Genomic DNA, 26,621 nt, shown 5'->3' on the forward strand with positions numbered 1-26,621 from the left:
GAATAAACTCTGGAGTGGTCTATACGGCATTTTTACAGGCTGTGCATTCAATGAGAGTATACATCACCAAACTGTGCTGATTTTAATCCACTGGCCTTGTCAAGCTAGTGATATGTGTGACACCTGAGTGCCCTGTCAAGGCAATCTTTAACACATTTTAATTCATATGATCCTCTTTAAATAGTCACACAAAAGGTTGAATATAAAAACAAACACATCTTATTTCATTAAAGGGATAGTTCACTTAAAAATGAAAATTCTGTCACCATTTTACAACTCTTATGTTGGTACAAACCTGGTTACATTTCTTTGTTTTGACAAACACAAAGGAAGATATTTTGAGGAATGTTTGTAACCAAACCGATCATGAGCTCCATTCACTTCAATAGTAATGAAAAAGAAAGAAATGTATACAGCTTTGTAGCAACAAATATAGCGCTTTTTTTACAATTGTTAATTGTTTCAAAGCAGCTTTACATTATTAGATGTAGTAAAAGCATAGAAAAGCGAGCGTAGTAATAATGGAATGTATGCAGTAAAGTAGTAAGTTAAGCCAAAGGAGGCAGACTCTCCAGGGGATGAAAAAATCCATAGGAGAAAAAACTCCTAGGAGGGGATAAACCCTTCAAAGAAATACATATATTTTATATATATAAATACTTTCGGAGTATGTAAACGGGTAAGCGAATTAAACTGGTTCCACCGTTGGTCGCTGGTCAGGCATCGGCTGAGCATCTCGTTGAAGGACGGTCATGAGTAAATGAGTAAATGAGAATTTTCATTTTTAGGTGAATTTTTCATTTAACTCAAAGTGTTTTTCTTCAATAGGAAACTGTAGCTATAATAGCAAATAATTATATTTAAAAATGGATAGATGCACAGATGAATTTGACCTAATCAGGTCTCACCTTGAAACTTATTAGGTCTACATCACCAAAGTAAAATGGGTTGCTAATATTGCTTCATGTTGACTTTAAAAAAGTGTGCAGTGCAAGTAAGGAAAACACAAAAGTAGCATTTTTTTTTTGTTGTTGAATCCGTGAAAATGTATTTTCCTTCCATTTGGTCACATTCCCTCAAAACTGGGTTCCTACGAGCCAAAAGACGCTGAAGGCCAACAGTGACCTCTACGCACCTGTCTCTCTCTTTATATCCCCATAGCTGTCAGCTGTGGAACAGTTCAGAATTTACCTGACAGGAGATTTGATCTGTCGCTTGAGTTCACTGAGCACTTACAACCAGGACGTTCATAAAAAAACATCCACTCCGATAAAAACAGAAACTAGGCTGTGTTATTTCAAATCTCAGTTATGGCTCGTGTATTGATCAGTTTCATGTTTAATGGAGCTTGGGGTATACAAGTGCCTAAATGAACCAGCAGGCATTTAAACTCAAAGTTATTTTCTTTTTAGTAGAACAGCCTCAAGACTTTTTCGAGATGATTGTTTTTGGTAATAATATCTCCATCATTGAAATGCTGAAAAGTTTGAGAACCACTGACCTATACTTAACAAGCTGCATGGTTTGAGGTATCATTTACAAACAATGCAATGGCAAAGATCACTGTTAATAATTGCACTTTCAAATAAATTTGGACTGATTTGGACATCCTGTTTCCTCACTGAGCATTTGTGATCAGGATTTGCCCAGTCAAATGAAACTAGTTAAGACTATGTCAATAATGATTAAAAAAGTAATCTCTGATTTAGTGAAAGAGCTTCCTTCCTTAATGCTTTACTCTCTCAACACCCCTTATGCTGTGTTTACACCAACCGCGTTTCAGGATTCAAAATTGCGTCTACCGCGCGTAGTTTGCCGCTTGAACAGTTTGAATGTGTCTACTTCACTCTAGACGCTCTAAAAAAGCAAGCATTTGACACGCGCCAGAGGCAAAATCGCTTATTGTGGGAGGGGCAAGTGCTATGCGGTTGTCTGTTTGCAGGATGGCTGATGTTGATTGTGCATTTATTGAGAGCGTTACCGGTGTGTATTTAGTCACCTTACTATAGGGGGAAAATAAATGGCACGGGTCGATAAACGTCACGTGACTCAAAAGTGAAATGTGTATTTACAACTTACTAGGTTGCCCAATGTCCTCACTGACACTCTTCCAAGCGAGGTCCTTTTTATTCCTGTCTCCAGAAATAAGAACTTGTGTTGTATAGCTCCGGGTGACTGCTCACGGACAATATCAAGCCTTCATGCTGAAGGAGTGACTCCGGGCGGGGCTGCTGCCACAGCAGCAAGCAGGCTCCTGATTGGTTAACGCGGCTTGAAAATCTGCCAAAGTTAAAATTTTTCAACTCAGGCGTCAGCCGCAAATTCATGTCAAGCGCAAAATGCACAAAAAGCACCATTTGCGTGTATCGCGCCATTCGCACGAACTAGATGCGTGAACGAGACGGAATTGCATCTACCGCCCCCACCACAAATGCCACCCAAGACCTCCAGACACGCGTCAATGCGTCTTCACATTGACTTAACATTGAAATCACTCGCGACTGATGCCTCTACCGCCTCTACGTGGCTGGTGTAAACACAGCATTAGACTTAATATGTACAACAGCATGTCAGATGCATTATGTTTGTATCAAAACCAAACGCTACACTGTCAACATACATTTTTTAATAGATTTTTTAAACTATTAAATTTTACAGTATGTTTGGTCCTCTTTAGTTTTCTTTGAAGTATGATACCACTCTATAATAAGTGAAAATGTGCACTCAAAAAGCTGTTTGTACCTGCTTTGATCCGTGAAATTGGTGATGTAGTCTGGTTGATTTATTTATGCTAACATTTTGCCTCATTAAACATTTAATTTAGACATTTTTAGGTAACAGTTGTGGCCTAGTGGTTAGTTAGAGAGTTGGGCTTGTAACCCAAAGTTTGCTGGTTTGATTCCCAAGAACTGAGGTTGCCAGTTGCTCTTGGGGTACTGCAGTGATAGCTGCCCATTGCTCTGGATGTTTATGTTTATGAGTTTCAGTGTGTGTTCACTACTCACTGGGATGGATTCAATGCAAAAGACACATTCTGTATATAGGTTACATACTGTATGGTGTTTTTTTGTTTGTTTGTTTGTTCTCTGCACTCCCGAACATTACAATACTCTTAAAGAAATATTTTTAGCAATATAATGCAGCCAAGATTTGCAGCTATACGCCAGAATATGAAGCAAGTACATCTCTACCTCCCCTCTTCCTCTCGCTGTAGCTGTAAACCATGTTCAGAGGGATCGATAGTCTCTCAGAGCAGCTAATGCACTGTGAGCTGATTCTGCTCAACATGACAGTGGCTTTGCCTGCGTTGGGTGTTTATTACTGACCGAACACAGGAAGAAAGATATTCTTGGCGTTCTGTCAGTAATGGCTGAAAGGTTAGCCAGTGAGCATAAACAAATATAATACAGCTGTTCTGTTTGTACTAATATTTACATGCTTTATAAAAATAACGAACGGTTGCCGTTTTGACATTGCTTGCATCAAGAAAAGTTTTTTTTAGACCTTGCGAATCAATGATCTGTGAATCTAACTTTTTTAATCTTGCCCATCTGCTTTTTGGCGTGGCCTACCAAATAATTTCTCTTAAAGAACGACTAATCCCCTCCACAAACCATCAAAATGCTAATTTCCGCTCTGTTTGAAATGCTAGGTTGCTCTTTCTGTTTCTAATTTTCCTACGGTGAGAAAGACCTTTCAGAGTAACATGAGAGACCAAGAGAGAGAGAGATCAATAACTCACTGAGACCCATTATTTATTAGCCTACAGACTGAAGGCAGCTGAGGTGAGGTGGTGTGAGGATTAGCTAGCGTGGCTATCCCTGCCAAACACAGTCAATAGATGTGCAAAAGTGGCCCAGAAATAAACTCCATTATCTTTCCCTATTAGCATGCTATTAGCAACTATAGATTTTGCTGCGTTTCGCCCCTCTGGGTTAAAGGCAAACATGCTAGGGCGCCTTGTCTGAGTTCACTCATAATAAGTGTGGCCTACAATCCCCAATGTCAACAGAACTTTGTAGCAAACACATCAATATTACTGATCTCCTTTACCATCGCATGTTGTCATTAGGCGGCCTGCGTATCGTAGCTGCAATTCGCAATTCCTAGAGTCTCCTCACGCTTATAACCCTCAATTCCACAAAGTAGCCATTAATAAACAGGCGACTACGCCACCGGCTTGACTTTGAAAGTAATGACAACAAGAGTCAGCGGATCAATAAGCTAATTCTAAGTTTTTGAGACAGGCCTTCTCCAATATGTGTGAAATGTAATTGTCAATTGAACTCTGGTGGCGCTGGAGCTCAGCTGGAGCAGGCATATTAAGTCAAACACCTGTCACTTGGGAAGGCTTCGTGGTGAAAAGAAGAAGGTTATTATTCAGCTTGACTTAGTCAAAGGGCCATGAGGACTGCGAGACAGGATCTGGGGCTCATTCTCAGAGGAAGAACTGTCAATGTCTATTGAATCAACTTGTAATATGTGGCAGAGACTGAATTTAAAGGTTTTTCCATGGCGAAGTGCCCTTTACTTACAGAATATGTCTGCCTTGTGGTCTCCTGCCTTCAGGAGTGCTCGATATATATTTATAGCAAAAGTTTCCTACCCATTGTTAGAAACCTGTACTGCGCTCTACTGTATTCTGCACCACAGCAAAGAGGTTGCTGATGAATATCCTTGGGATGTTGAGTCAGGAGTTACCCATCAAGGTGGAGAGACCTGTAGCAGCTGCACTCAGTGATGCAAGAGAGTTGTCGATCTCTGTCAGCACAAATCGATGACTCTGTCAGAGTGAAAAGCGCACACGCGCCGGTTTTCCAGGCCGGTGGTGTAATTGCGTTGAATTGGGAGGATGTTGCCAGCAATCTCGGACTGTCTGAAATGATATTTGAAATGAAACTCAAAATTGCACCTATAGAAGATGTTGTTCAATTGTGTCCACTCAGACCACACTTAATGCCCTGAAAAACAATTTGTAATTTGCTTTGGCTCTGTCCCAAATGGTGTCCTTGTGGATTCCTCACTGGGATAATGTAATGCTGCATGTAACTGCTGCAGACGAACTTTACGAAATGGCACATTACGGGTGTAAACAACGGCCTTGTGAGCACCTTTACCACGGATGAGCTGACTTCATGGCCACATGGCACAAACAAAGGCCACAAAACTGCCATATTAAGTGAACCATTTGGGACAGGGCAGTCAAACAAATCAAAATCTTTTTTTCTGTAGTTAGCATGGATGTCAAATTAACACTAAGTTGGTATAATAAATAATATTATAAATAATTTAATAATGTGATAAAATCCTTAATGCATGAACACGAAAATTAACACAAATTAATGATTCCTAAACCTTGCACGTGAAGTTTGAAGTACATAATTTCAGAGCATGCATCATTTGGCAGTCTGCACAGCCCAGCGATTACTACAGGCAAGATGTAATTGTGATTTATTGAATAAGATGTGGTTTATATGATTTGATATTCAATAATTTTTTTATTCAACTAACAGTAAAAATAGTAAGTAAAAGTTTTGTATCCTACAAGCCAACATAGTTTACCTTTCATCTCAACATGCTGTACAAGATGTATATTGTTCCTATCATTCCAGATAATCGCATCCTTTGACCTTCCCCATTTCACAAAACTTTTTGGAGTGAAAGAAAATAACTGACCACCTCTGTGTAATTTAGGTATCTGGCAGGAAAAGAGGGTGCAAGCGTGGACCAGCTTTAATTGATTGTATGGATAATTAGCACTGAGAGGGACGCTGAGAATAGAATCCTAATGACTGTGTCAGAGCGGTGATGAGGGGAGCATCTCGCCAGGGTCCTGACTTACAGCACACAAGGTCCCTGGGCGTATATTCAATGAGCTCAACTAGCTGTAGGACACCAACCTTTAGCAAAGGCACAATAAATGTACATTCATTTGTACATTTGTTTATCTTTTCCCTTGGAATCTGTATTGGAGTTGTAAGCATGCTGTACCGGTAAATTTCAGTAACCAAATCAAAATGTGTGTAGTAACCAAGGTACAACCCTCCGGTCTTTCTTGTAAACACAAAAGTCACTTAAACTTCAATGAATCGACTGGCTGCTAGAGACTGGGTCCAAAAGGGAGTCAATGTATTGACCCATGTAAGGTTTAGACCTTCAACCTTACAGTCCAACCTTATGCTTAAACCAGCATACATTGTACATTCTAAACTAAGTATTTGTGCTTGTTCTGGTCGTTCTCTGTAAATTGCATTCAGACGAAAAGACTCTGGGAGTGAACATATGCCCGAGGCTGTGTCAGGCCTCTATTATCTACTGAAAGGCAGAGGATGCACACTGACTGAAAACTGAACAAGCGGTGAGGTTTCACGCTTGACATCTACCAGGCCCACGGAAGGCGTAGATCTAAGAGGGACAGAGGCACTGTGGTATTTTGGTTTAAAGGACTTTTAGAGGCAAATAATTTCTTTGCAAGTGGGAAGAAAAACTCCTCTGGCTTCAAGGATAACCACCCGTCAATCTCTCTGGACTGTCCTCACTTTCCCTTTCTTTCTAATCTTCACAGCTCGTGAGGTCTTCGCAATGTGTCTCGTTGCTCGCTTGGTATGTCACATTAGAAGATCATAGCAAACAGTTGGCCACAGTTTTGCGGTTTTGTTGAAGAACAGATGTTGCTTTTGCACAGAAATGACAGTGGCAGACCCCTTGTACCACCACAGGGCATTCCACACGCTAGTTGCCAGCTGGAACCTTTGAACCCCGACTATCTGAATGGCTGACTGTGTCAAACATCTGTTTCCCCAACAACCACTGCTAGTTTTATTTATAGATGTTGCTACATTGACTAATTAACCTTTTCCTTATGGCTGTGGATATTGATAAGCATTCATAGTAGCTTTGAGGTGCTCGGTGGATCTTTGAAAGGTGTTTGATATTAGACAGTTGGTTGAATGATAACCATTTGTTGTCCATTGGTCCTCCAGACAGCTTTCAAGATTGAAAGTCCTGCCTTCTGAAGAAAAAAGCAAGTGAAATAGAGAGTCCCAGGCCATCAGCCCTGGCTCATGACAGATGGGCATCCTTAGGGCAGTAAACTGATGGAAAAGGATAATAACATCACGAGTCACAGAGCACTGAGTCACAGTCAAAAGGCCACTTACCGTTCCTGCTTAGTTAAGATTTTCTAAAGATTGAGAGGTTTTGGGTCCATTGAAGAATGCATGTAGAGATGAGACAGACCTTTAAGTTAATCAAATCATTGGGTGGCCATCTTGGTACTGTGCCTGCGCAAATATTTCCAATTATGCAATTAGTGGTACTAATACTAATACTTAAAACTGCTTACCAAATTGTAAGCAGATCCTGGTTTTCCAAAAAATCTGTCAAGTCATCGAAAGACACTCTTAATATCATCAGGCTTTTAGAGGTTGGTCCAGCTATGGCACTAAAGTAGTCTTATTGTGGACATCTTCTGTAATGGACACCTGCATCCTGGATGGAATCCAGCCAAATGGAAACTCTTTACTATCAAGGGATCTTCATCAACAGAACGCCTGATTAGTCCTTTAAAAAAGCTTTGAAGCTCCGTGTGACATGCCTAACACTTGCTCTTTGATTCGTTCTTATTTAACTGATGTGCACAACAAACTCCTTATCCAGATCTACACAAATACAAATGGTAAGTTCTGTACACAAACACACAAGCCTCTTACATAGGGTAAAAGCATCTTGTGTGCATTCCACTGTGGGGTGTCTGCTTATTTAGTCTCACCGTAATGGCCCAATCTGCTCGGTGTGGTTAGCGCACAGGGTGGCCAGGGATTCGACCAGGCCCGAAGCAGGAAGGGTTTATTCATGGGTGCTCCATTTGAAAGTCCTTGTGGAAACCAAGCAAATAGTGATTTTAGATCTATATAGAGCCTGTTTATAGCTATTCAAGTCTCTCCTCAATAACTCATTTAGAGTCCACACTACATATTTAGTGCATAGCGGGATTGTGGGTAAATACCAGCAGCATAATGTTGGCAGTGGAGATTTCGCACAAGGGCTGATACATTTAGTCGGGCGTGTGAGTAATGACCAGGACGAATGGTGTAAAATCGTACCTAACAATCTGTATTACAGTCTATAAAGCGATTCTGCTGGCGGCCAAAGTATTCAGATGACATAGCCATAAAGCACTTCTTTAATGGCACAGAGAGATGAATATTCATTGCACAGGTCCAACAACCCTATATTGTCATAAAATTGTTAAAGGTGCCATATGCACGATAAAGTCTTTATGCTGTATTTAAAAATACAGCTGTGCTTACTTGTCATTGGAAACATAATGGAAAAGACAGTAGGGGTGCATGTTGTCTACATTTTGTAGGTATTAAACATTTATTTGTAACATCCTGTTTAAGTTTAAACCTCTACGTGATTTAGGAATGGTTTTGTAAACGCTGTTTACAGTATATGGCATTATACACATCTTCTTAGGAGACATTTACAGTGATATTGTTCCTCATATCTTTATCGTTATTATCCATATTGTGAATGGGCCTTTATACATGCAACTAAACACGCCCGAATTGCACATAAGGTCCAGTGAAGGCAGGTGGCAGCCCGATAAAAGAGATGGTGCTGAAGCACTGATCTGGTATTGATCTCTGATCTGTTTTAGACTAACACCAGCACAGCAGGATGAGGATCACAGCCCAGCAGGCTTTGACAGGACTGACATTGTATTTTGCATGCGATTAGGGGTGATGTGACAGGCTTAAATGTCATGGTTATTGGCTGCATGTGTGCATGGCAGTGTGCCATGTGCGCTGTAGCATGGGTGCTAATCTGAGAGATCTGTGATACGTAGGACTGATGGTGGGAATTAGTGTCAGGAGAGGTCTTGGAAGAACGACTTTAATTTAGGATGTGACCTCAGTGTTTGTGTGTACTGGCCTCATTAAAAACTATTGATTGATATTTTGTCTATATGGTCAGTCATTATTAAGGCTAGCTGAATATTGAATATTTACAATGCATGAAAAGACAAATCTATAAAATCCGGAGATATATATTGTATACAGGTTTAGCTGGTGGTATACAATTAGGCAACATCTTGATGATTTTATTGAACTTTTTATAACCATTAAGCTTCTGAAGGACTTCATTACTTGCTTTGTGCTCCTTTATGAAAAATAAAAAAAAAACACTTTTAGGTGAACAGCTATTCTATCCTTTTTGCAAGTCTATGGTGACTCTGTAATCCAGCATTGATATGCAACTAAAGATTATCAAACTTTACCGCCACTGGCATCACTATTTGTATTCAACATGTAGACCAATCTCCATATGCTGGAAGATTTTTCTGAGGGAAATTGGGAGAAAAAATAAAGTATTTTTGTGATTTCAGTCCAACTGTCAGTCAAAGGTTTGGTGGCTGGTACTGTTTTGTGATACTTTGCAGCTTCTTTTGTGAGTAGGTTTCCAATTTAAATGCTAATTTTACAGGACATCACAAGGAAGCTAAGACGGGAACTAAAATCCCCACCAACGATGAATTATATATTTTAATTAACCGGTGAGAGAAATGCATCTATTAAGGTGCAAAGCCTATAAATACAAAATGAATAAATAATAAATATGAGCAAAATGGTTCTCAATTGAGCAACAATATTAAGAAGTCTGTGGTGCAAGGGGTGTTCATCAAGAAAAGGATGCTGAGCTGTCGGATATATCAAACGTATTGTTCTCAAATTTGATGTGTTAAATGCTACTTATGATGTCCTGAAATGTGAGGAATTTTGAAGAACTGGCAGGGAAATACAATTTTAATTTCACTCCTGTCAGTCCATTTTATTTCTCGAGTGCTGGAATAAATATGAAGTGTCAATCAGCAGACTAAAGTGTATCGCTGCTTCCCTCAAGATTTTTAACGAAACATACTATAGTAGAGAGCAAGTGTAGCGTTTTGTAAGTAAATTATAATTAATGAATGTAAAAGGTCCACTTTAAAACTATAAAACAAAACATGGGTGACCACTTATGTTGTCATTGTCACCCAATCCAAAATAATCACACAGTATGAGTTCTGATACATTTTGTCTGGATTAAATCTACCCTGATCAATGAATACGCTTACACGCACCGAATAAGTGGATAACTATCAAAAATCTGCTTATTATAAAAACAGTTTTCATCCGTTTACATGCAAATCAATTAACCGGCTATGCAGACAACTGCGTTTACATGGGACTTGAAGATTTGTCAGGTTTCTTGCAGGTCTCGTGACGTCATCGCCTATAGTACATAATAGTCGATGAAAAAGCCGACGGCATATCTGTCTTAAGATATATTGTTTTATCTCTTTTCGTGTCTCCAGAACCTGTAAATATAACATCAGTTTTTTTTCGCAGTTTCTCTGCCAACTGCTTTAGTAGAGTAGAGACTTTTATGCGTTACTTTGCGCTTACTTTCGCACCTGACGTTTATCTTTCACACGCGGAGACATGCGCACATGAACAAAACCGCGAGAAAGCCGGTTAAGGTTTTTACATGTCACGCGAAATCGGGGTAATGTGCAAAAAACTACCTGTGCTGATCAGTTTTTGCTTACGCCGTTTATGGGCTTTCCATGATTAAAGAAAACCATTTTACCCGTTTACATAACCTTACGTGTTATCAGTTTATTAAGCATAATCGGCGTAGGACTGTGCATGTAAACCGATAGTGGGAAAAAAAATGCTTTTATCTGCTGATACCGACTATAGGCTGCATAATATATCAGTGCATCTCTAGTTTCAATTTCATGTTTCTGGGACTGGGGTTGCAAATTAGCTAAAAGCCCATATGTATCGGCTACGTGTTATTCTGCGTTGTCCTTGTTAAATAAAATAATACAACATTTTCCAGAAATGTAAAATCCAAGTTCTGAAAACATGTATTAAAATATTTTTTTGCGTTTAATACACTTCATCAGAATTGGACAAAAATGCTTTCATGGAACGACTCAAAGATGTTTTTCAAGAATGCACAATATAGATTTCATCTACAACACTGATCAAACAAGAGAAATATTTTTTGCTCTTTTTTTGACACGTGTGTGTATATGAACCCTGTGTTTGGTAAGTGATGAATACTGGGTAAATAAAGCTTGTTGATAAAAGACTAGCATAGTATGCAGACCAATGAATCAGAACATAATAAGTAGCTGACAAAAAGCTAAACATCCATAATATTAAAAGCCCACATCAATAAAAGTCTCGCACACGTATTAGATGTACTTACGTCTTCAACTTCAGCCAAAACAAGTTCATTCTTGCCAGTAAAAACAATCAGAACGTTCGCTGTAAATGGGCTACATTCTCCGATATTAGCGAAGCGGTATTGTGATAACAATGTTAAATAGCCTACATAAATACAGTGTGCATGTTTTTCCTTAGCAAGTTAACCATCCTGATAATGGAGGGTGTTATAATTTCCTTCTTGGCTTTAATGAATAACTACTGTTGGGATAGTAAATGAGCATATAAGCTAAAACTCCTGCTTCTATTTCATCTGTGTCTTGATGTGTGCATTCATCCAGAAACTTTTTTTTTGTTTATTCTCAGTTATGAATATTCCCCATCTTGCTCTGACGAATGCCTCCTTGTGTTTAGTTGAACTGTGGGATCTTTGAGCTTATAGAGATAAATTGATATCCTGACCCCACAAGACATTCTTTTTGCTTAAAATTACTGTCTTCCCACAGGAAAAACATAAATGAGACTTCTTTAATGCGTAACAAAATTCTTTCAATTTGGAAATCTCAACAAAGTCTGTGGGAAGATACCAAAGTCTCCAATTGCAAAAGTGTGCACATATTTTATAGCTCCATAAACTGTAATAAATTTGTTTTGTATAATCAAACTGGCTTCAAGTCATTATAGATGAGTTATTTCAGCAGCAACAACATAAACAATCGACTTTTTTGGACTAAACGCATCTACCAGTAGACTTCCACATAGAAACAATAACAATAGAGTTCTGACAGTAGTTTATTTCTGGTAAAAAAGGAAATAAATGCCAAGTAAATTACCTTCGTTTATAAAGTATATATATAATGCATATCAACTATTACACTGAGCTAACGTTACTGTGTAAAATAAATGTATGCAATGCTACAGGTCCTTGAATTCTTGCCTGACTGCCAAACCTCTCAGCACAGTTAAAATAAATTAAACTAAATAAAATAAACTAAAATATTTTAATATTATATCCCAAGGGTTTTTCCCTCCTAGGACTATTTCCCCGGCAAAAAAATCCGGGTTTTTTTCTCCTAGGGGAAGGCAGCCATCTTTGGCTTAACTTAGCACCCTATTCTATACGTTACATTAGTAATACGCTCAATTATAATGTTGATTCATAGCCGCAGCAAATTTAGCTGCTTATGCTATTGTGTATTATGTTATGCTATCTGTCTATTTTCTGTGGTTTTCACTGCTTCTTTTAATGTAAAGCTGCTTTGAAACAATTACCAACTGTGAAAAGCGCTATATAAATAAAATTGAATTGAATAATTTTACCAGAGGCGGACACTACTTAAGTATTTTTACTTTCTACATAAAAGTACATTTTTAGGTATTCGTATTTTATCAGTGTTTTTCTTTGGAAAACATACGTTCCAAAGCATATTATCATAATTTTTACTATCATAATTTCATAATTTCAAGTTTCTGGTTTATATTTAATATTTAAGTACATTAAACATCTAGTCTTTTTTTTTACTTAAGTAAAAAGTACTTTTGTACTTTCACTCAAGAAAAGTAAAAGTACACAATTGTTATGTAATTAGGTATTAAATCAATTTTAATATGCAATCTAATACAAACTATGATTCTATGCTTTACAATGTAGTATTTTTTTTTTCCCAAGACAAACACTCTGATAGAGCACAGATGCTTTGAAAATTTACTTAAAATACTCAAGTAGTGTCCGCCTCTGCATTTTACGTTGCATTCTTTAACAATTTACAATTGTATGAGAAAAGTGTATACTAATAGGAGCAATTTAAGCTGTTTGGATTCAAACACAAGCACTCTTTCCAAAACCCGCCAACAATCCAATGTCAGCAAACCTTAACCACAAAATGATTGACAGATAAAATATTAGATTGTCCAGTGTTTCATTAAATGTGGACTGGTCTTTTTTCGGACTATCACAGAAACAGCTGTCTTATCGCTACCACTAGGACAACAGCCAACAGAACTTGGACAGGAGGTTTGAAAATAACATTTTGGGTATTTCCATCTGGTGCTGGTAGAGATATATTTAGATTCAAGATTTTACAATTGTTCAATGTTAAAATACCTTCAGATTCTCTATTGGAAACAACACTAAAAAAGGGTAGCCATATAACCACTGCCCACGTTTGACCATTTTGAAACAGCAACTGTAATTTCCTTTGATACAACTACAGTATTGGCGTAGTACCCTACTGAAAAATCAAGCAAAAATAAGCTGGTAGCTGGTTTTAGCTGATTTAAGGTGACAGTAGCTGGTCTATGCTGGTCCTCCCAGCCTGGCAAAGCTGGTGGGTCAGCTGGTCTTTCAGCCTGACCAGCAAAGTCCAGCTAGACCATCTTAAAAAGTGATCAAAACACAGCTAGACCAGCTTGCTACACCAGCGATACCAAAGCTAAAACCAAGCTGGGAGACCATCTAAAACTAGCTCAACCAGCTTATGCGGGTCTTAGCTGGATTTTTTAGTAGGGTAATCAATATTTCCCCTATAAATGGAGCTGAGAACACCATTCAGTCTTCTGAGACCTAAAACAGCAACCACCGAGCAAAAAATCCTGCCGTTTATAAGAAAGGTTGTGTATGATGAGGTGAAAAAAAGAGAGAAATCAAATAGAAAGACAGCTGCAGAGAGCTAATGAATGACTTTACGATGGTCAATCCTAAATTCAAAGAGCCTGGGATTGTGTTTATTAATTCCCTGAGGAATATAAGTCTCTCTTGATTCACAATATACTGTTCAGAAGCTATAAAGAAGAAAGAGATAGAGAGAGAAAAGTGGGGCGGGGAGTCAGGAGGCAGAGACATTGGAAGGCGAGTTTAACTGAGAGAGAGAGAGAGAGTGAGAGAGAGAGAGAGAGAGAGAGAAAGAAAGAGGAAACTGCCCTCATGTTGTCTTGGCATCAGTGCAGCTTAGTTTCTCTCGGGCAGGCCAGAAGCCTCACATTCTACCTCTATGTGTGTCTCCACAGATGGCCAACATTGTGACGTCCTTCTGCTGTTTGGTGCTCGCAGCCGTGGTGGTGGGCTATGCCCAAAGGCGCAGCCAGCAAGGTAAGTTCACTTCTAAGATGCTTACCATCTGTCGCAGCTCTCCATCGTAATCTACAGTGAGATGGGTGGGTTGTGAATTAGAGATTGTTTTGTTGATTTACACTCTTGTTTTTTTACTTGTGGCTTTCTTTGCTTTGCTATCTGTATGGGTGAAACAGAGAAGTCACAGTGTGAGCGGAGGGTCAGTGTCACCTGACGGTGGGGAGGGGGGTTGTGTCTGTCTGTGTGTGTGTGTGTGTATGCTGTTTAATGCACGGCCTGGCTGCCTGGAGACACAGAAACTAGTCTGTCATAGGGTCAAAAGCTAGTGCTTGGAAACACAGCAATTTTGTGTGTATTTATGTTTAAACCAGACATGCTATCTTGCTGTGTGTGATAGGGTCACACATCGATGTTGTTTCTGCATTCTGGTTCAGTGTAATTTGTGACACAGCTCGATGGATTTGCTAGCGAGACATCAGTTTTGTTTTTTCTTTGGAGGAGTTGCTTTTGAAGCTATTTTTTTAGTTACTGTGTCATAACCAGCAGAGTGTTTGTGTAGCTTAATTGGTAGAGCGCTTTGTTAGCAATACAAAAGTCCATAGGTTCAAACCCCATTGAACCCCATTACACTGATAAAATGTATATCTTGTAAGGCACTGCATGTCAGCGTCTGCTAAATTCACAAATGTACATGGATGCCCATGCTGAAAGTGAAAACGCTGTGTGTTACCTAACAATAACAGCCAACAACAAAACATCTATTTATGCTATGACCCCCCAAAAATTTTATAAAGTATCTGATGTGAAATATTTCTACAGGTCAACAGTTTGATCATATTAGATTTGCAAAGTTTTGTGATCCTCCAAAAAATTGTGTAGGCCTACACTGTTAGAAATTAAGGTACATAAGCTTTCACTAACATAGGACCCTTTAAAACCATCCTAATATTGGAACTTTTGATGTACCAATCTGTGTCATTTAAGTAATAATATGCAAATTTATGATAAATTGTTGCCAGATAGTCGCATAATCTAATGCGTGATCCGAGTTTACTATTAAGGGAGTGTCTTGCGTGTATTTTGTGAACATGAGCCTCTCTTTTATCATAAACGGTTTTGACGCGTGTGCAAGCACTTATTTTGACAAAACATGTGATGCACATGGTTCACATGACGCAACAAGCAGATATTTTGAAAACAAGCAACACACGACACTCCAAACACATATTTTAAATTTGCGCCCCTCGGATGAGCAGAGTCATTCTATGAAACGGGTGCCATTTGGGTCCGCAACATTTGATGAGATGCATAAGGCACAAAAATGTCCTAAAATGTTCTAACAAAGCTTAAAGTTATTCATTCAAGGGTTCTTGTTAACATGATATATGATAAAAACACTATTCTTAAAGAATAACATACTATTTTTAATAATTTTGCATTAGTACATAGCCATTTTCACATGTCCGTGTTGACCAACATGACATTTGCATCCAAAATATCACCAAATAAGTTATGTTTTTTTTTTAAAATATATATTGTTTTCATGATTATATTTGTGTCCCTTTTCACATAAGATACATTTTATTCAAAATAAACCTTATTTTTTTGTAAATATTTGATGATTTGTGTGCGTCCCTCAATTTGACTTACCACCCCGTCACACTAACTTGTTTTATCTATAAATAATGTACTGTTGCTTTAAATGACATCACAAAGCACAAGTGACATCATTGGAGCCTTGTTGCCACCAAGAACAAAAACAGGCAAGTACTGACATTCCTTTACATTCTTTATTTGTTGATTTTTTGTGTTAGACAGGCTCCGTCAAGCTCAAAGCAACCACCCCGTCATGCAATATAGAGAGGGAAAACTAATTTCGATATATTTTTTTACATTATTAATGCAAATAAAATTATATTTCAGATAGATTGCATGTATGCTAGGTGAGGAACTTAACCACATGGGAGATCTGCGGCCATTTTGGGATGATATTTTCCATCCCGTCACATACCACCCCGTCACAAGTTTTATTGTGACGTGGTGGTAAGGGATGTGACGGGGTGGTTCTGGTATAGACTAATAAATTGTTTCTGTTAACTTAACATGGTTTGTTTATTCATTCACTCACTATGTCACTCAATCACTATGTCACTCAATCACTATGTCACTCAATCACTATGTCACTCACTTACTATGTCACTCACTCACTATGTCACTCACTCATTCACTCACTCACTCACTCACTGTGTCACTCACTCACTCACTCAATCACTCACTCACTCACTCACTCTGTCACTCACTCACTGTGTCACTCACTCACTCACTCACTCACTCACTGTGTCACTCACTCACTATGTCACTCACTCATTCACTCACTCATTCACTCACTGTGTCACTCACTCACTCACTCACTCACCCACTCAGTCACTCACTCACTGTGTCACTCACTGTGTCACTCACTGTGTCACTCACTCACTCACTCACTCACTCACTCACTCACTCACTGTGCCACTCACTCACTCACTCACTCACTGTGCCACTCACTCACTCACTCACTCACTCACTCACTCACTCACTCACTCACTCACTCACTCACTCACTCACTGTGCCACTCACTCGCTCACTCACTCACTGTGCCACTCACTCACTCACTCATCACTGTGCCACTCACTCACTCACTCACTCACTCACTCACTCACTCACTGACTCACTCACTGTGCCACTCACTCACTCACTGTGCCACTCACTCACTCACTCACTCACTCACTCACTCACTCACTCACTCACTCACTCACTCACTCACTCACTCACTGTAATGATGCTCTTATTTTAGTTTTTCACAGCATGACCAAAGTTTCCAATGTTAATGTTTCCCCTACCCCAGTTTTATAAAGATTAAAACAAGCATACCATATATAGATACACACTTTGTCCATACCACCTTGTCACGGTGAACCTATCTGTGACATCAGTTACCACCCCGTCACAGGGTCATTTTGTTAAAAACTTATGTAATAGAAAATACATTTTAAATAAATTAATGTTGAATGATGTTCTTGTTGTGTGGAATAATCAAATAAATGTAAGTTTATTTGTATTTTTTAAGTGTATTCGTATGTTTTTGTACAAACAATGAGGCCATTGAAATGTCGAATTCATATTTCAAGATTAAAAAACGAATAATAATTATTTAAATTAAATTATAGACTTTCTATTGATGGTTTCCAAGAAAGGGACATTTTACTATTAGGAAAACATTAGATTTTATAAATATATTTCTTGTTTTACTACACAGATGGCATACATATTGGCCCTCATTTATCATTCTTGCGTAGAAACGGGCGTATATGTTGGCGTAAGATTATGCTTACACTCCTCTCACCGCCTGATTTATGAAACTGTGCGTACCGTTGATATTCAGGTGTACGCAATATCTGCCCTTCATAAATGCCGCGGCTGAAAACGATCGTCATTAGAATAACACGCCCATATAAATTTAAGTCTCCGCCTCCCCCATGCCCTCATTTTACGTCATTGTCACACGAAAGACGGCAAAGAAGAGAATCCGGGGAAGTGAAAAGAAACAAAATTGTTTTATTTGGGAGTTTAAAGAGTGGGATTAAAGACACATTAATAATTGGATGACAATTTGTAATATTCTTCTTATTATTTTTATTATTAATTGATATTTAGAAGAATAATTATTATTTATTATTATTATTTACTGTTGCCTACATCTAAATTCTGTGTCTGCTTAATGGTTCAGTTAATTTTTTTAAATAATATTTTAAAATGATGTAGTAACTTTTGTAGTGTGTTGTTCTGTATTTACATACAGTTGTTTGTTAGCTGTATCTTAGATCCAGTTTGATACGGAGCTCCGGATATAATTCAAATTAACAATTTGTTTCCACGACATCCACATGATTTACTACGCTAATTCATAATTTGAAGTAATAATAATTGTAATAGTAATTACGAAATATTATAATAATTAATTCCAAGGAACAAACTGTTGAATATTGGGAACAAATTCTAAATGTATGGCCATACTTTAGACTAAATAAGAAAAAATAGTGTCCATAATGTAGCATAAAAATAATTTGTGGGCATAATTTTGTCCGCATGTCATCATGATCGGATTTACGGCTCCATTCAACACAAGCATTTTACCTTACCTCATATGTATTTATTTATCATCGAATGGTACGTAACTAGCTTACCTTTTGATGCATTATTACCATGTTTTCGTAGCACATCCTTGTGCTTTCTTGCAATGTGCCGCTTCAGATTCCAGGATGAATATTTGCTAACTCTTTACAGTCTCTCCGCAGTCCCTTTCAATTTTTTCTTCCTGCTCAATCTCAACTTTGATTTTTACTTTAAATTTATGTATAAGGCTTGAATTCCATAACTTATTGCTAGACGTTTTTACAGATTCTCGAACTAGCAAATTATCAAAGGGCGTTCTGGTTCAACGAGCGGTGCTGAGGGAGCGGAATTTTCGGAAAGGCGCTTTGATGGTAATATTACCGCACCGTTCACATGCTCGCTATGAAACATCAGGTAAAGCGCACAGGCTCTCAACTGAAGGAATACATATGCATACAAATCAAATGCTTTGATAAAGTCTCACAAATTAAACATTGAACATTGTTGCATAAAAATAAACACTGAAGTTTATAATTACTATGTTTTTTTACAGTGGGTCATAATATATCATATATTTTAGTTTGTCGGTGCGTTTTGTGGTGTTAGAAAGTGTTTGCGCATTTCTGCACTAACTCAAAATGTGCGTACACCACCTCCTGAGCTGGCGTAGGATTTGAGTGTGCCGTACGCCAACGTTCATATTGATAAATCTCAAAGTCACCGTGGTTTTGGGTGTACGCAAGGTGTACGCTGGAAATTTGGTGTACGCACTTTTGATAAATGAGGGCCATTGTCCGTGACGGGGTGGTAAAAGAAAGACTTCTGTGCAAGAATAAAAATGATAATATTATAAAAAATTTACTAACTGAGCTGGGAAAATATGTTGTTTGGGAGGATTAACAATATATTTAAAGTTGTGAGTAAAAAAAATTAAATTTGTTCTTAATGAAAATTTGGAACATTGCAAAGTGGAAATGTCACCCGTTTCGTAGAATGACTCAGCAGTCACGAGCCGCCACTGATATTAGGTCTATTGTATTTCAGACCGAATGGTATTTGACACCACAGGAATAAACCAAGTCACTAAAAATAAACTGAACCAATTGAGACTTATATGGAAGAAATTGTTGCCTGGTTAAAAAAAGTATTAGGTCACCATGAGGTGTTTCATTATAGAAATTATGTAGCAGATTTCAAACAACGAGGTATGGTGAAGTAGTTGCATATCTGGGGCCGGTTGCACCAGCTGGACGTAAAAACGTTGGGTGTATATATACATGAATATCAGCTGACGTCACTCACTTGTCTTCCGCTATTTTGAGTACCTGAAGTAGTCGCAAAAGAACTTGAAGCTATCCCTTCAATATGTTGTGAGCATCAAAATCGATCTCCGAATGCGACGTAAGGAGGGAGGAGAGTAGGAAGATAGATATCTCCTAAAGCATAGTTTGATATAAATGCACGGATAATTTGTTGTTTTGTCGCAAGTGAAAAACAATATTGACCTTCTAGTTGAAAAAGGAGCCTCATATGAGATTTATTCATTTGCATTCGGAAAATCGATTCTTTATGTCTGGCAAAGATGGCGAGCGGACACCATAACAGCCAAAGTCAGTTGTTCAAAACCTTCTTTTTAGTAAACTCTGTGTACACAAACAATGTTCCTAATGCTCACGTTCTAGCAAAATTTCATGTGGTGTCGTGCCGCATTAGGGTTGTAAAAATAGTGGTAGTTCGGTATCAGCAGACAGCGGCTGGAAGAACGCATCAGGGATCGAGTAGGCATCACACCCTAACCAATATATATATTTTTAAAGTTTTAAAGTTTCTTTTTATGACAGTCGAGGTGTAAATTCTATGTCCGACGCAAAGCGCATTTTACATCCAGACTAGTCTTATGACTGGGTTAATGCCCAGCTCTAGAGCTGGTTAACAGAAAGGTCATTGGTGTAAACCCAGATTACTTAACATTGTACCTTTCACTCATTTTAACCCCGAATTTATATTCGCAATATGTGTACTGTAAGTCAATAAAGACAAAACTAAATCTTCTACAGAAGGTTTGCCTGCCCTAGACCAGCCAAAATGGCAGATGTAGCTTGAGTTGGTGTTTAAGAGTGATCCTCTTGGATCTTTCATGCTGTTGTCATCCCCTGCAATGCCCTAGCTGTTCATGATCTGTTAAATCAATGCTTTCTCTAAAGCTGATTACATTGCTATAATGATTCATCGTGCCGTGTGCTTCTTTGGCCGTGCAACAGCACTGATACGATGATGTCATGGTAGGAAGACATGATCACTTCATCCATCAGCAGCGCTGCTTATCTGTTGCCACGCAAATTTTGATCAGGTCAGATGATCGCATTTAATCTAAACTGCAGTCACCACAAGCGCGACACAACACACAATGCCAGATGAGCTGGCAGTCCACACACACATACTGAAATAGAGATAAAACACATAAAAATAAACAAACAACGAGATGCAGAAATTAAAACAGGTCCATTAGGACACACAAAGAGACAGTGCGTTAATGTAATGATTTACTCCGAATTGATATGCATGCAGAATTTGCATTTAATTCTTAATCAAAGTTTGTTCTAATTGCAATCAAATTGTCTCAAAACTAAACAAGACAAATTAACCTCGCAAACATTTCCATGACTTGCTAAGAAATGAAAAGTGACCAAACACTACTTGGCACCGCAGGAAGAATAGTTTATTAAAATTATAAATTAAATTTCACGGTGCTTTGTCTCAGCAGTAAATTTGCCAGAAATACTTGAAAGCTCTGATCTGATGGCCATTTGTTCCTTGTGCAAAGACTGTTACCAGGTCCACATCTGTTTCAGTGACAAACTATCAAAGCATCCTAATTCAACTTCGAGTGTTGACTGGTTGCTTCTGATTGTAATGATTGCGATTGTAAATAATTGCGTTTGGAATTTGTAAAGCTTTCAAGTTTGATTAAGGTTGCCAGTTAGAGATTTTCAGTGACGTAGTTGCAAGATGCTAAGGAAATTGCTAACAATGGTTTGGAAGAGGCATGTTAAACGTATTATGGAAAGTAAGATGTGTTTCTGATACATTTTGTTATGCAAGTGGAAAATCTTTTCACATTCAGCAATCACTAAGTAGTGATGGGTCGTTCACAAACAATTTGTTCATTTTGAACAAATCATTCATATGACTCGGGAATAACAAGTTGTCTCAGAGAGTGATTCATTCATTTTAAGGTAAGTTCAGAACTGGAAAGAGAATCAAATAATTCACCTCTTTAGGTTCGAGATGTTCGTTGCTTTCACACGTGCCAACCCAATAGGTCAGGCTATGCCAAATTGGTCCACAGTAAATACATTGATATAAATATATATCTTCTGTGAAAGGCATAACCATAAATGTTTTCCCAATCATTGATGAAAGTGTGTCCTCCCATTTGTCTGTCAGTCTTTGTATTTGCATACTTCCGTGCACCCTGGTTGACCAGAAATTGTCCCTGAAGCAGCTGTTTAGTCAAGTCTGGGGTTCTCCTATGAAATTTGACTACTTTATAACTGTTGCAAAATTGCTGTTTTTTTCCACAGGCTGAATCACTCAGCTTTGCACTGTTAATCGGCTATTTATGCAAACCAATAAAGGCTAAGATTATTGGGCTAGTTTTGAGTTGCCATTGGGCTGGTTTTGTAATGCAGTTCTGGCAACCCTGCATGTTCCATTACACCATGCAGGCCAAGGGAAAATGGAAGGAAATCAGCGACTACCTCCAGTTCCTCCTAAACAGACAAAACAAAATGGCTTAGAAATGGCTATAAAGAAAAACGTATCAAGATATAGCTTAAAGCAGAGTTTATCCCTGCATCCCAATCTCCATACAACCATCCTAAATAAAATTTGAAATTACTAGTACTATTCGGATGGGATTATTTTTTACATAGATAGGTGGGGTAAAGCAATTTTTATCAGAACTTCTCAGTGATTTTAGTCTCGTCCGAAAGCTCTGTGCCAATCATCAATTTGGACAATGTCAGTAGATAAGGGCAACTTTTACTTTCTGTAAAAAGGTCTGGAGAAATTACCTCAGGTAATACTGATCCCGTGCAAATAGACCAGTTGTATACACGTAAATTTCATCATTTCCTATTATTTTGCAAATTTTTTCAAATATAGAAGCGTTTAAAGAAGCATTCACTTGCGTTCTAGGTGGTGGAACAAGTCATTGGCAGGTTAGTTCCTGCATACTATGACACAGCCTTTAAAATCACTTCTTAGAGGCACGGAACTGTTTCTGAAACTGACGTTCAGCCCCAAAACTAAACAGTGTTTCCTCTCTGGTCCGATTTCGAGTTTTTTGTCTCCGTCGTATTGCGTGTTTGCACATGTGATATCAGAAAGTAAGGTAATGTGCACGTGATGACAAGGGAGGTGATGCGCTGTGTTATCGAGTTACCTGTCCAACTATGAATGTTTTTAGATTTCTAATCCCGTGCGAAATGACCATCAATATTAGAAGCGTCCTGTGATAAAGTTACATTACTTCATCTACCCCCCTAAAACTAATCCCATCCGAATATGGCTTTAGTATGTCCCAAATCATAGTATGTTAAAATGAGTATCCATAACCCCCCATTCAGGCAGCCAGCGACCAGCAGTAGCAGAGCGACGCAATCTCATTCATTTCAATGGAAACCGGGCGACTTCCGGCGGCACGAGCGAAAGTGACCGTTGGCGACCAAATGGGCGTGTCCAGCGATGTAAGAAAGTTAAGAAAAGTTTAACTTTATGCAAATGTTGAGCGCATTTCGGGAGCGACTACCAATGAGAACGAAGCAATGGAGTTCACGTCATCCTTCTCTCGTCAGTTACTGGTGTGGATGGTACTCATTTGTTTATGACGATAACATCGCTGGCTGTATGAATGCGGCGTAAAGGTGGGCAATCAAATGGTGATATCACTCTCTGCGAAAGGGCGGAGGTCAGTTGCACTACACATAATCAGCAAATTAAATAAATGATGCAACACTCAATTAATAAACTACAATATGAAGTGAACATTGCATGACAAATAATGAATGAAAAAATGCTTAAATGCAAAGTTCTTAGGAGGTGTGCACACCAAAACTTTTAAACGTGACCGAAAACGCCTGGAGGACGCCGAATGCCGGCTGTTTTCAGCGGAGTGACAGCTTTCTTCAGCTGAGCACTTTGGTGGGTTTGGTGGCGTATCAAGGTGTTAACACCGCAACACATGCCTTTATCTTCTATAAATGTAATTGGTTGGCTCTGCCTAGGTTATTTGCATAAGGTGATCTAATTATCTGACGCATGCGTTGCAGCTTGAAAAGTTGAGAAATTTTAAATTTCTGCCCCGAGCAACGGCAGTGACGTGGCGCCAACGGTTCCACAATTCATTTGGCAATGCATGACGTCACCCATTAAAGTGAATGGAAGGCATCAAAGCTTACGCCCTGTGTGAATGTACCGTGATTTTTCAGCTGTGAGCCAGTTGGTTGCTGTGGTAATGTCCAGCCCCTCCTCCACTGTGATTGGACGGCTGTGTGAGAACTGATATTGACGAGTGGAGCTTTTCATCCAAAGTTGAATATTTTAACTCTCGGCGCTCAGCGCTGAACACGAAAATGCCGCCGAGTGCCAGTTTTTAGCGCGGAGTGCCAGTTTTTAGTGCGGAAGAAAACCGCTAGCTGCTGGCTTATTTAAAAAACGCCAAGCTTCAATTGGAACCAATTGAAAACATGCGCTGGCCGCGGGCATAAAAGCTTTGGTGTGCACGCCCCCCACAGCGTCGTCCAGGCAACAGTCATCACTTTTATTTCGCGTTAGTATGTCTCAATGTGTACATACTGGGCCCTATCTTGCACCCAGCGCAATTGACTTTGTCAGTGACGCATGTATCATTTCGTATTTTGCACCGGCGCACAGCGGGTTTTTCCCTCCACAGACGCACGTCGGCAAACTAGGGAATGAACTTGCGCTCCCTGGGCGGTTCAGCGCAAAAAAGGAGGCGTGCTCCGGCGCAAACCATCTCTTATGCTATTTTGCAGTTTCAAAAAACAGTTGCGCTACTAACCAAAAAAAACTAGTCTAAAGTCAGTGGCGCGTTGCGCGTGGTTCATTATGCTATTTTAAGGGCGCATGCTTGACCATAATGTATAGCGTGCACAACGCATTGCTTATCTAATCTACACAGATGCAACAGTTATTTTTGCAAATCATTAATTGTTACAATAAAAAATATGAGATAAGGGAAATCAAATCATAAATTGTTACAATAAAAAATATTAATACATGAGATAAGGGAAATCATTGTGGTGATCATTGTGGTGATAGTTTTTATTTATTTAACGTTAAACAATTATCATGCAAATAACGATTAAAATATTTTCATACGTTTGTTGTGTGGCTGTATTACGTTTATTTTATCTAAAAAATAATTAAAATGTTTTCATAAGAAACCTTCATGTATGTGAACTTGATTTGTAAGTGTACTTTGAGGTTGGACCTTGCTTGCGTTTCTTGTGTCCGATTTCAAAGCCCCCAAACCCTTTCAGCGGTGAGAGTGGACGCAGCGATGTCCTCCTGTGTGCCCGGCGTGCCCGATTTATGCTGGCAAGCTTGGGATCCCCCCCATCTCCTGACATCATTGTAGTGCTTGGCGCAGCTGATGAGACAATTGCGGCTGTTTCCTCTCACGCCTGTTTAACAGACGCTGATTTGAGCGGGTTTCTCCCATCCCCATACAAAACAACTTCTCTGTCTTTGACTGCTCTTACAAGAACGTCGGTCTCCTCGGCTGTGAACCGCTCCTGGCGTGCGCCTGTCAAATCTGTCATAATAATAGCAACCCGCCATGGAACTTGCGCCCTTGCGTTTAAAGGGAATGTTGGATAGCGTTCTGATTGGTTTATTTGACGTTACACCCAAACCACACCTATGAATAATGAACCTACTTCAGACCAACCCCTTATTGATTTGCGCCCGGCGCAAGACTTATTTCTCCCGCCGGGAAAATAGCAAAGGCGCCCAAGATCCGCCCACAAAGTCACTTGCACATTGCGCTTCGGACTTGCGTTTCAGATCGTTAAAATAGGGCCCACTGTGTTGTTCTTCACCCAACAGTATGTAAAAACTGCATACAATTAGGGGATAGTATAAGTAGGCGGATTGGGACGCACCTCATGTGTTTTGGAGGAGGCATGGCTATGCAGAGCGCTCTAAAGGGAGTGTGTGATCTTTGCCAGGTTGTTTGGTTCCATAATAAACCTTTAACATCCACTTTCCTGTTCCACAAAAGGTTCTTTGTACTGGCAAAAGGTTCAGACTGTTAAAAGATGATGATAACTAACTAAACCACAAATGGTTCCATAGCATCTAAAACTGTTTATACACCAACCCCAGCTCTAATGCAGCTTTCAATCCAAAGTAAAATGTGGCCTACTACTCCAAAATTGTTGCAAAATCCCAACTGTATTGTAATTATCCTAATTATGCAGTTTCAAAAAACACATTTGTCTTTTGCATTACGACTTGAGCATATGTTCGTGAGAATTGTAATGAAAGGTGAAGAGTTTTACATTTCCATATGAAAGATGGTTTGTTTTCTGTCATGTTCTAGCACGCAACAGAAAACACATTTTCTTCTGACACCTAGAAAATTGCTTCCTTCCTCATTTAACTGGTGAACGAACTGAAAATCGCTCGTCTTAAGCTAATTTAAGTAAGAAAGATATATGGCTTCTTGAATTGTATTTCCTAACATTCTGGTTGATGTTAAACCAAGATTTGAATGTTTAAAAATCACAGAAATGCAAGCTGCATGTGTTAATTCAAGTCTAGAGCTATTTTAAATCCAAACCTAAGTGTTGTTCTTCAGCCCCATCCCCATCAATATTCGACAGACAAAGCCTGCTTTATGTCATCAGTCAGTGAAATTGAGTCTAGACAAGCCCATTTCTGACAATTTAATTATTCATGAGACCCAAAGTGAGAATGAGAGTGAATATATTTCTGAACATCCATTGTCTTGGTCAGTTTCAATTCGGCTGTGTATGGAGAGGTTGCTGAATTCAATCTATCACTTGTTTGTCTCTGGCGGCCCAAAGGGCCTCACAGTGCACAAGTAGTTTCTTTGATGATGGCATCTTGATCGAGTATAGCAA

General features: G+C 38.9%; 1 protein-coding gene across 1 annotated transcript in view; it reads left to right on the top strand.

Annotated features, from left to right (window-relative positions):
- Positions 1 to 26,621, top strand: part of cntfr (ciliary neurotrophic factor receptor) — a 204,909-nt gene that overhangs the window by 44,999 nt on the left and 133,289 nt on the right. Inside the window, exon 2 of the mRNA XM_055209097.2 lies at positions 14,232 to 14,313. Within this exon, the coding sequence (XP_055065072.1) occupies positions 14,232 to 14,313 (82 nt within the window). The remainder of the gene's footprint in view (positions 1 to 14,231; positions 14,314 to 26,621) is intronic.

Source organism: Misgurnus anguillicaudatus, chromosome 12 (genome assembly GCF_027580225.2).
Source record: "Misgurnus anguillicaudatus chromosome 12, ASM2758022v2, whole genome shotgun sequence".
In the NCBI taxonomy this organism is placed as follows: domain Eukaryota; kingdom Metazoa; phylum Chordata; class Actinopteri; order Cypriniformes; family Cobitidae; genus Misgurnus; species Misgurnus anguillicaudatus.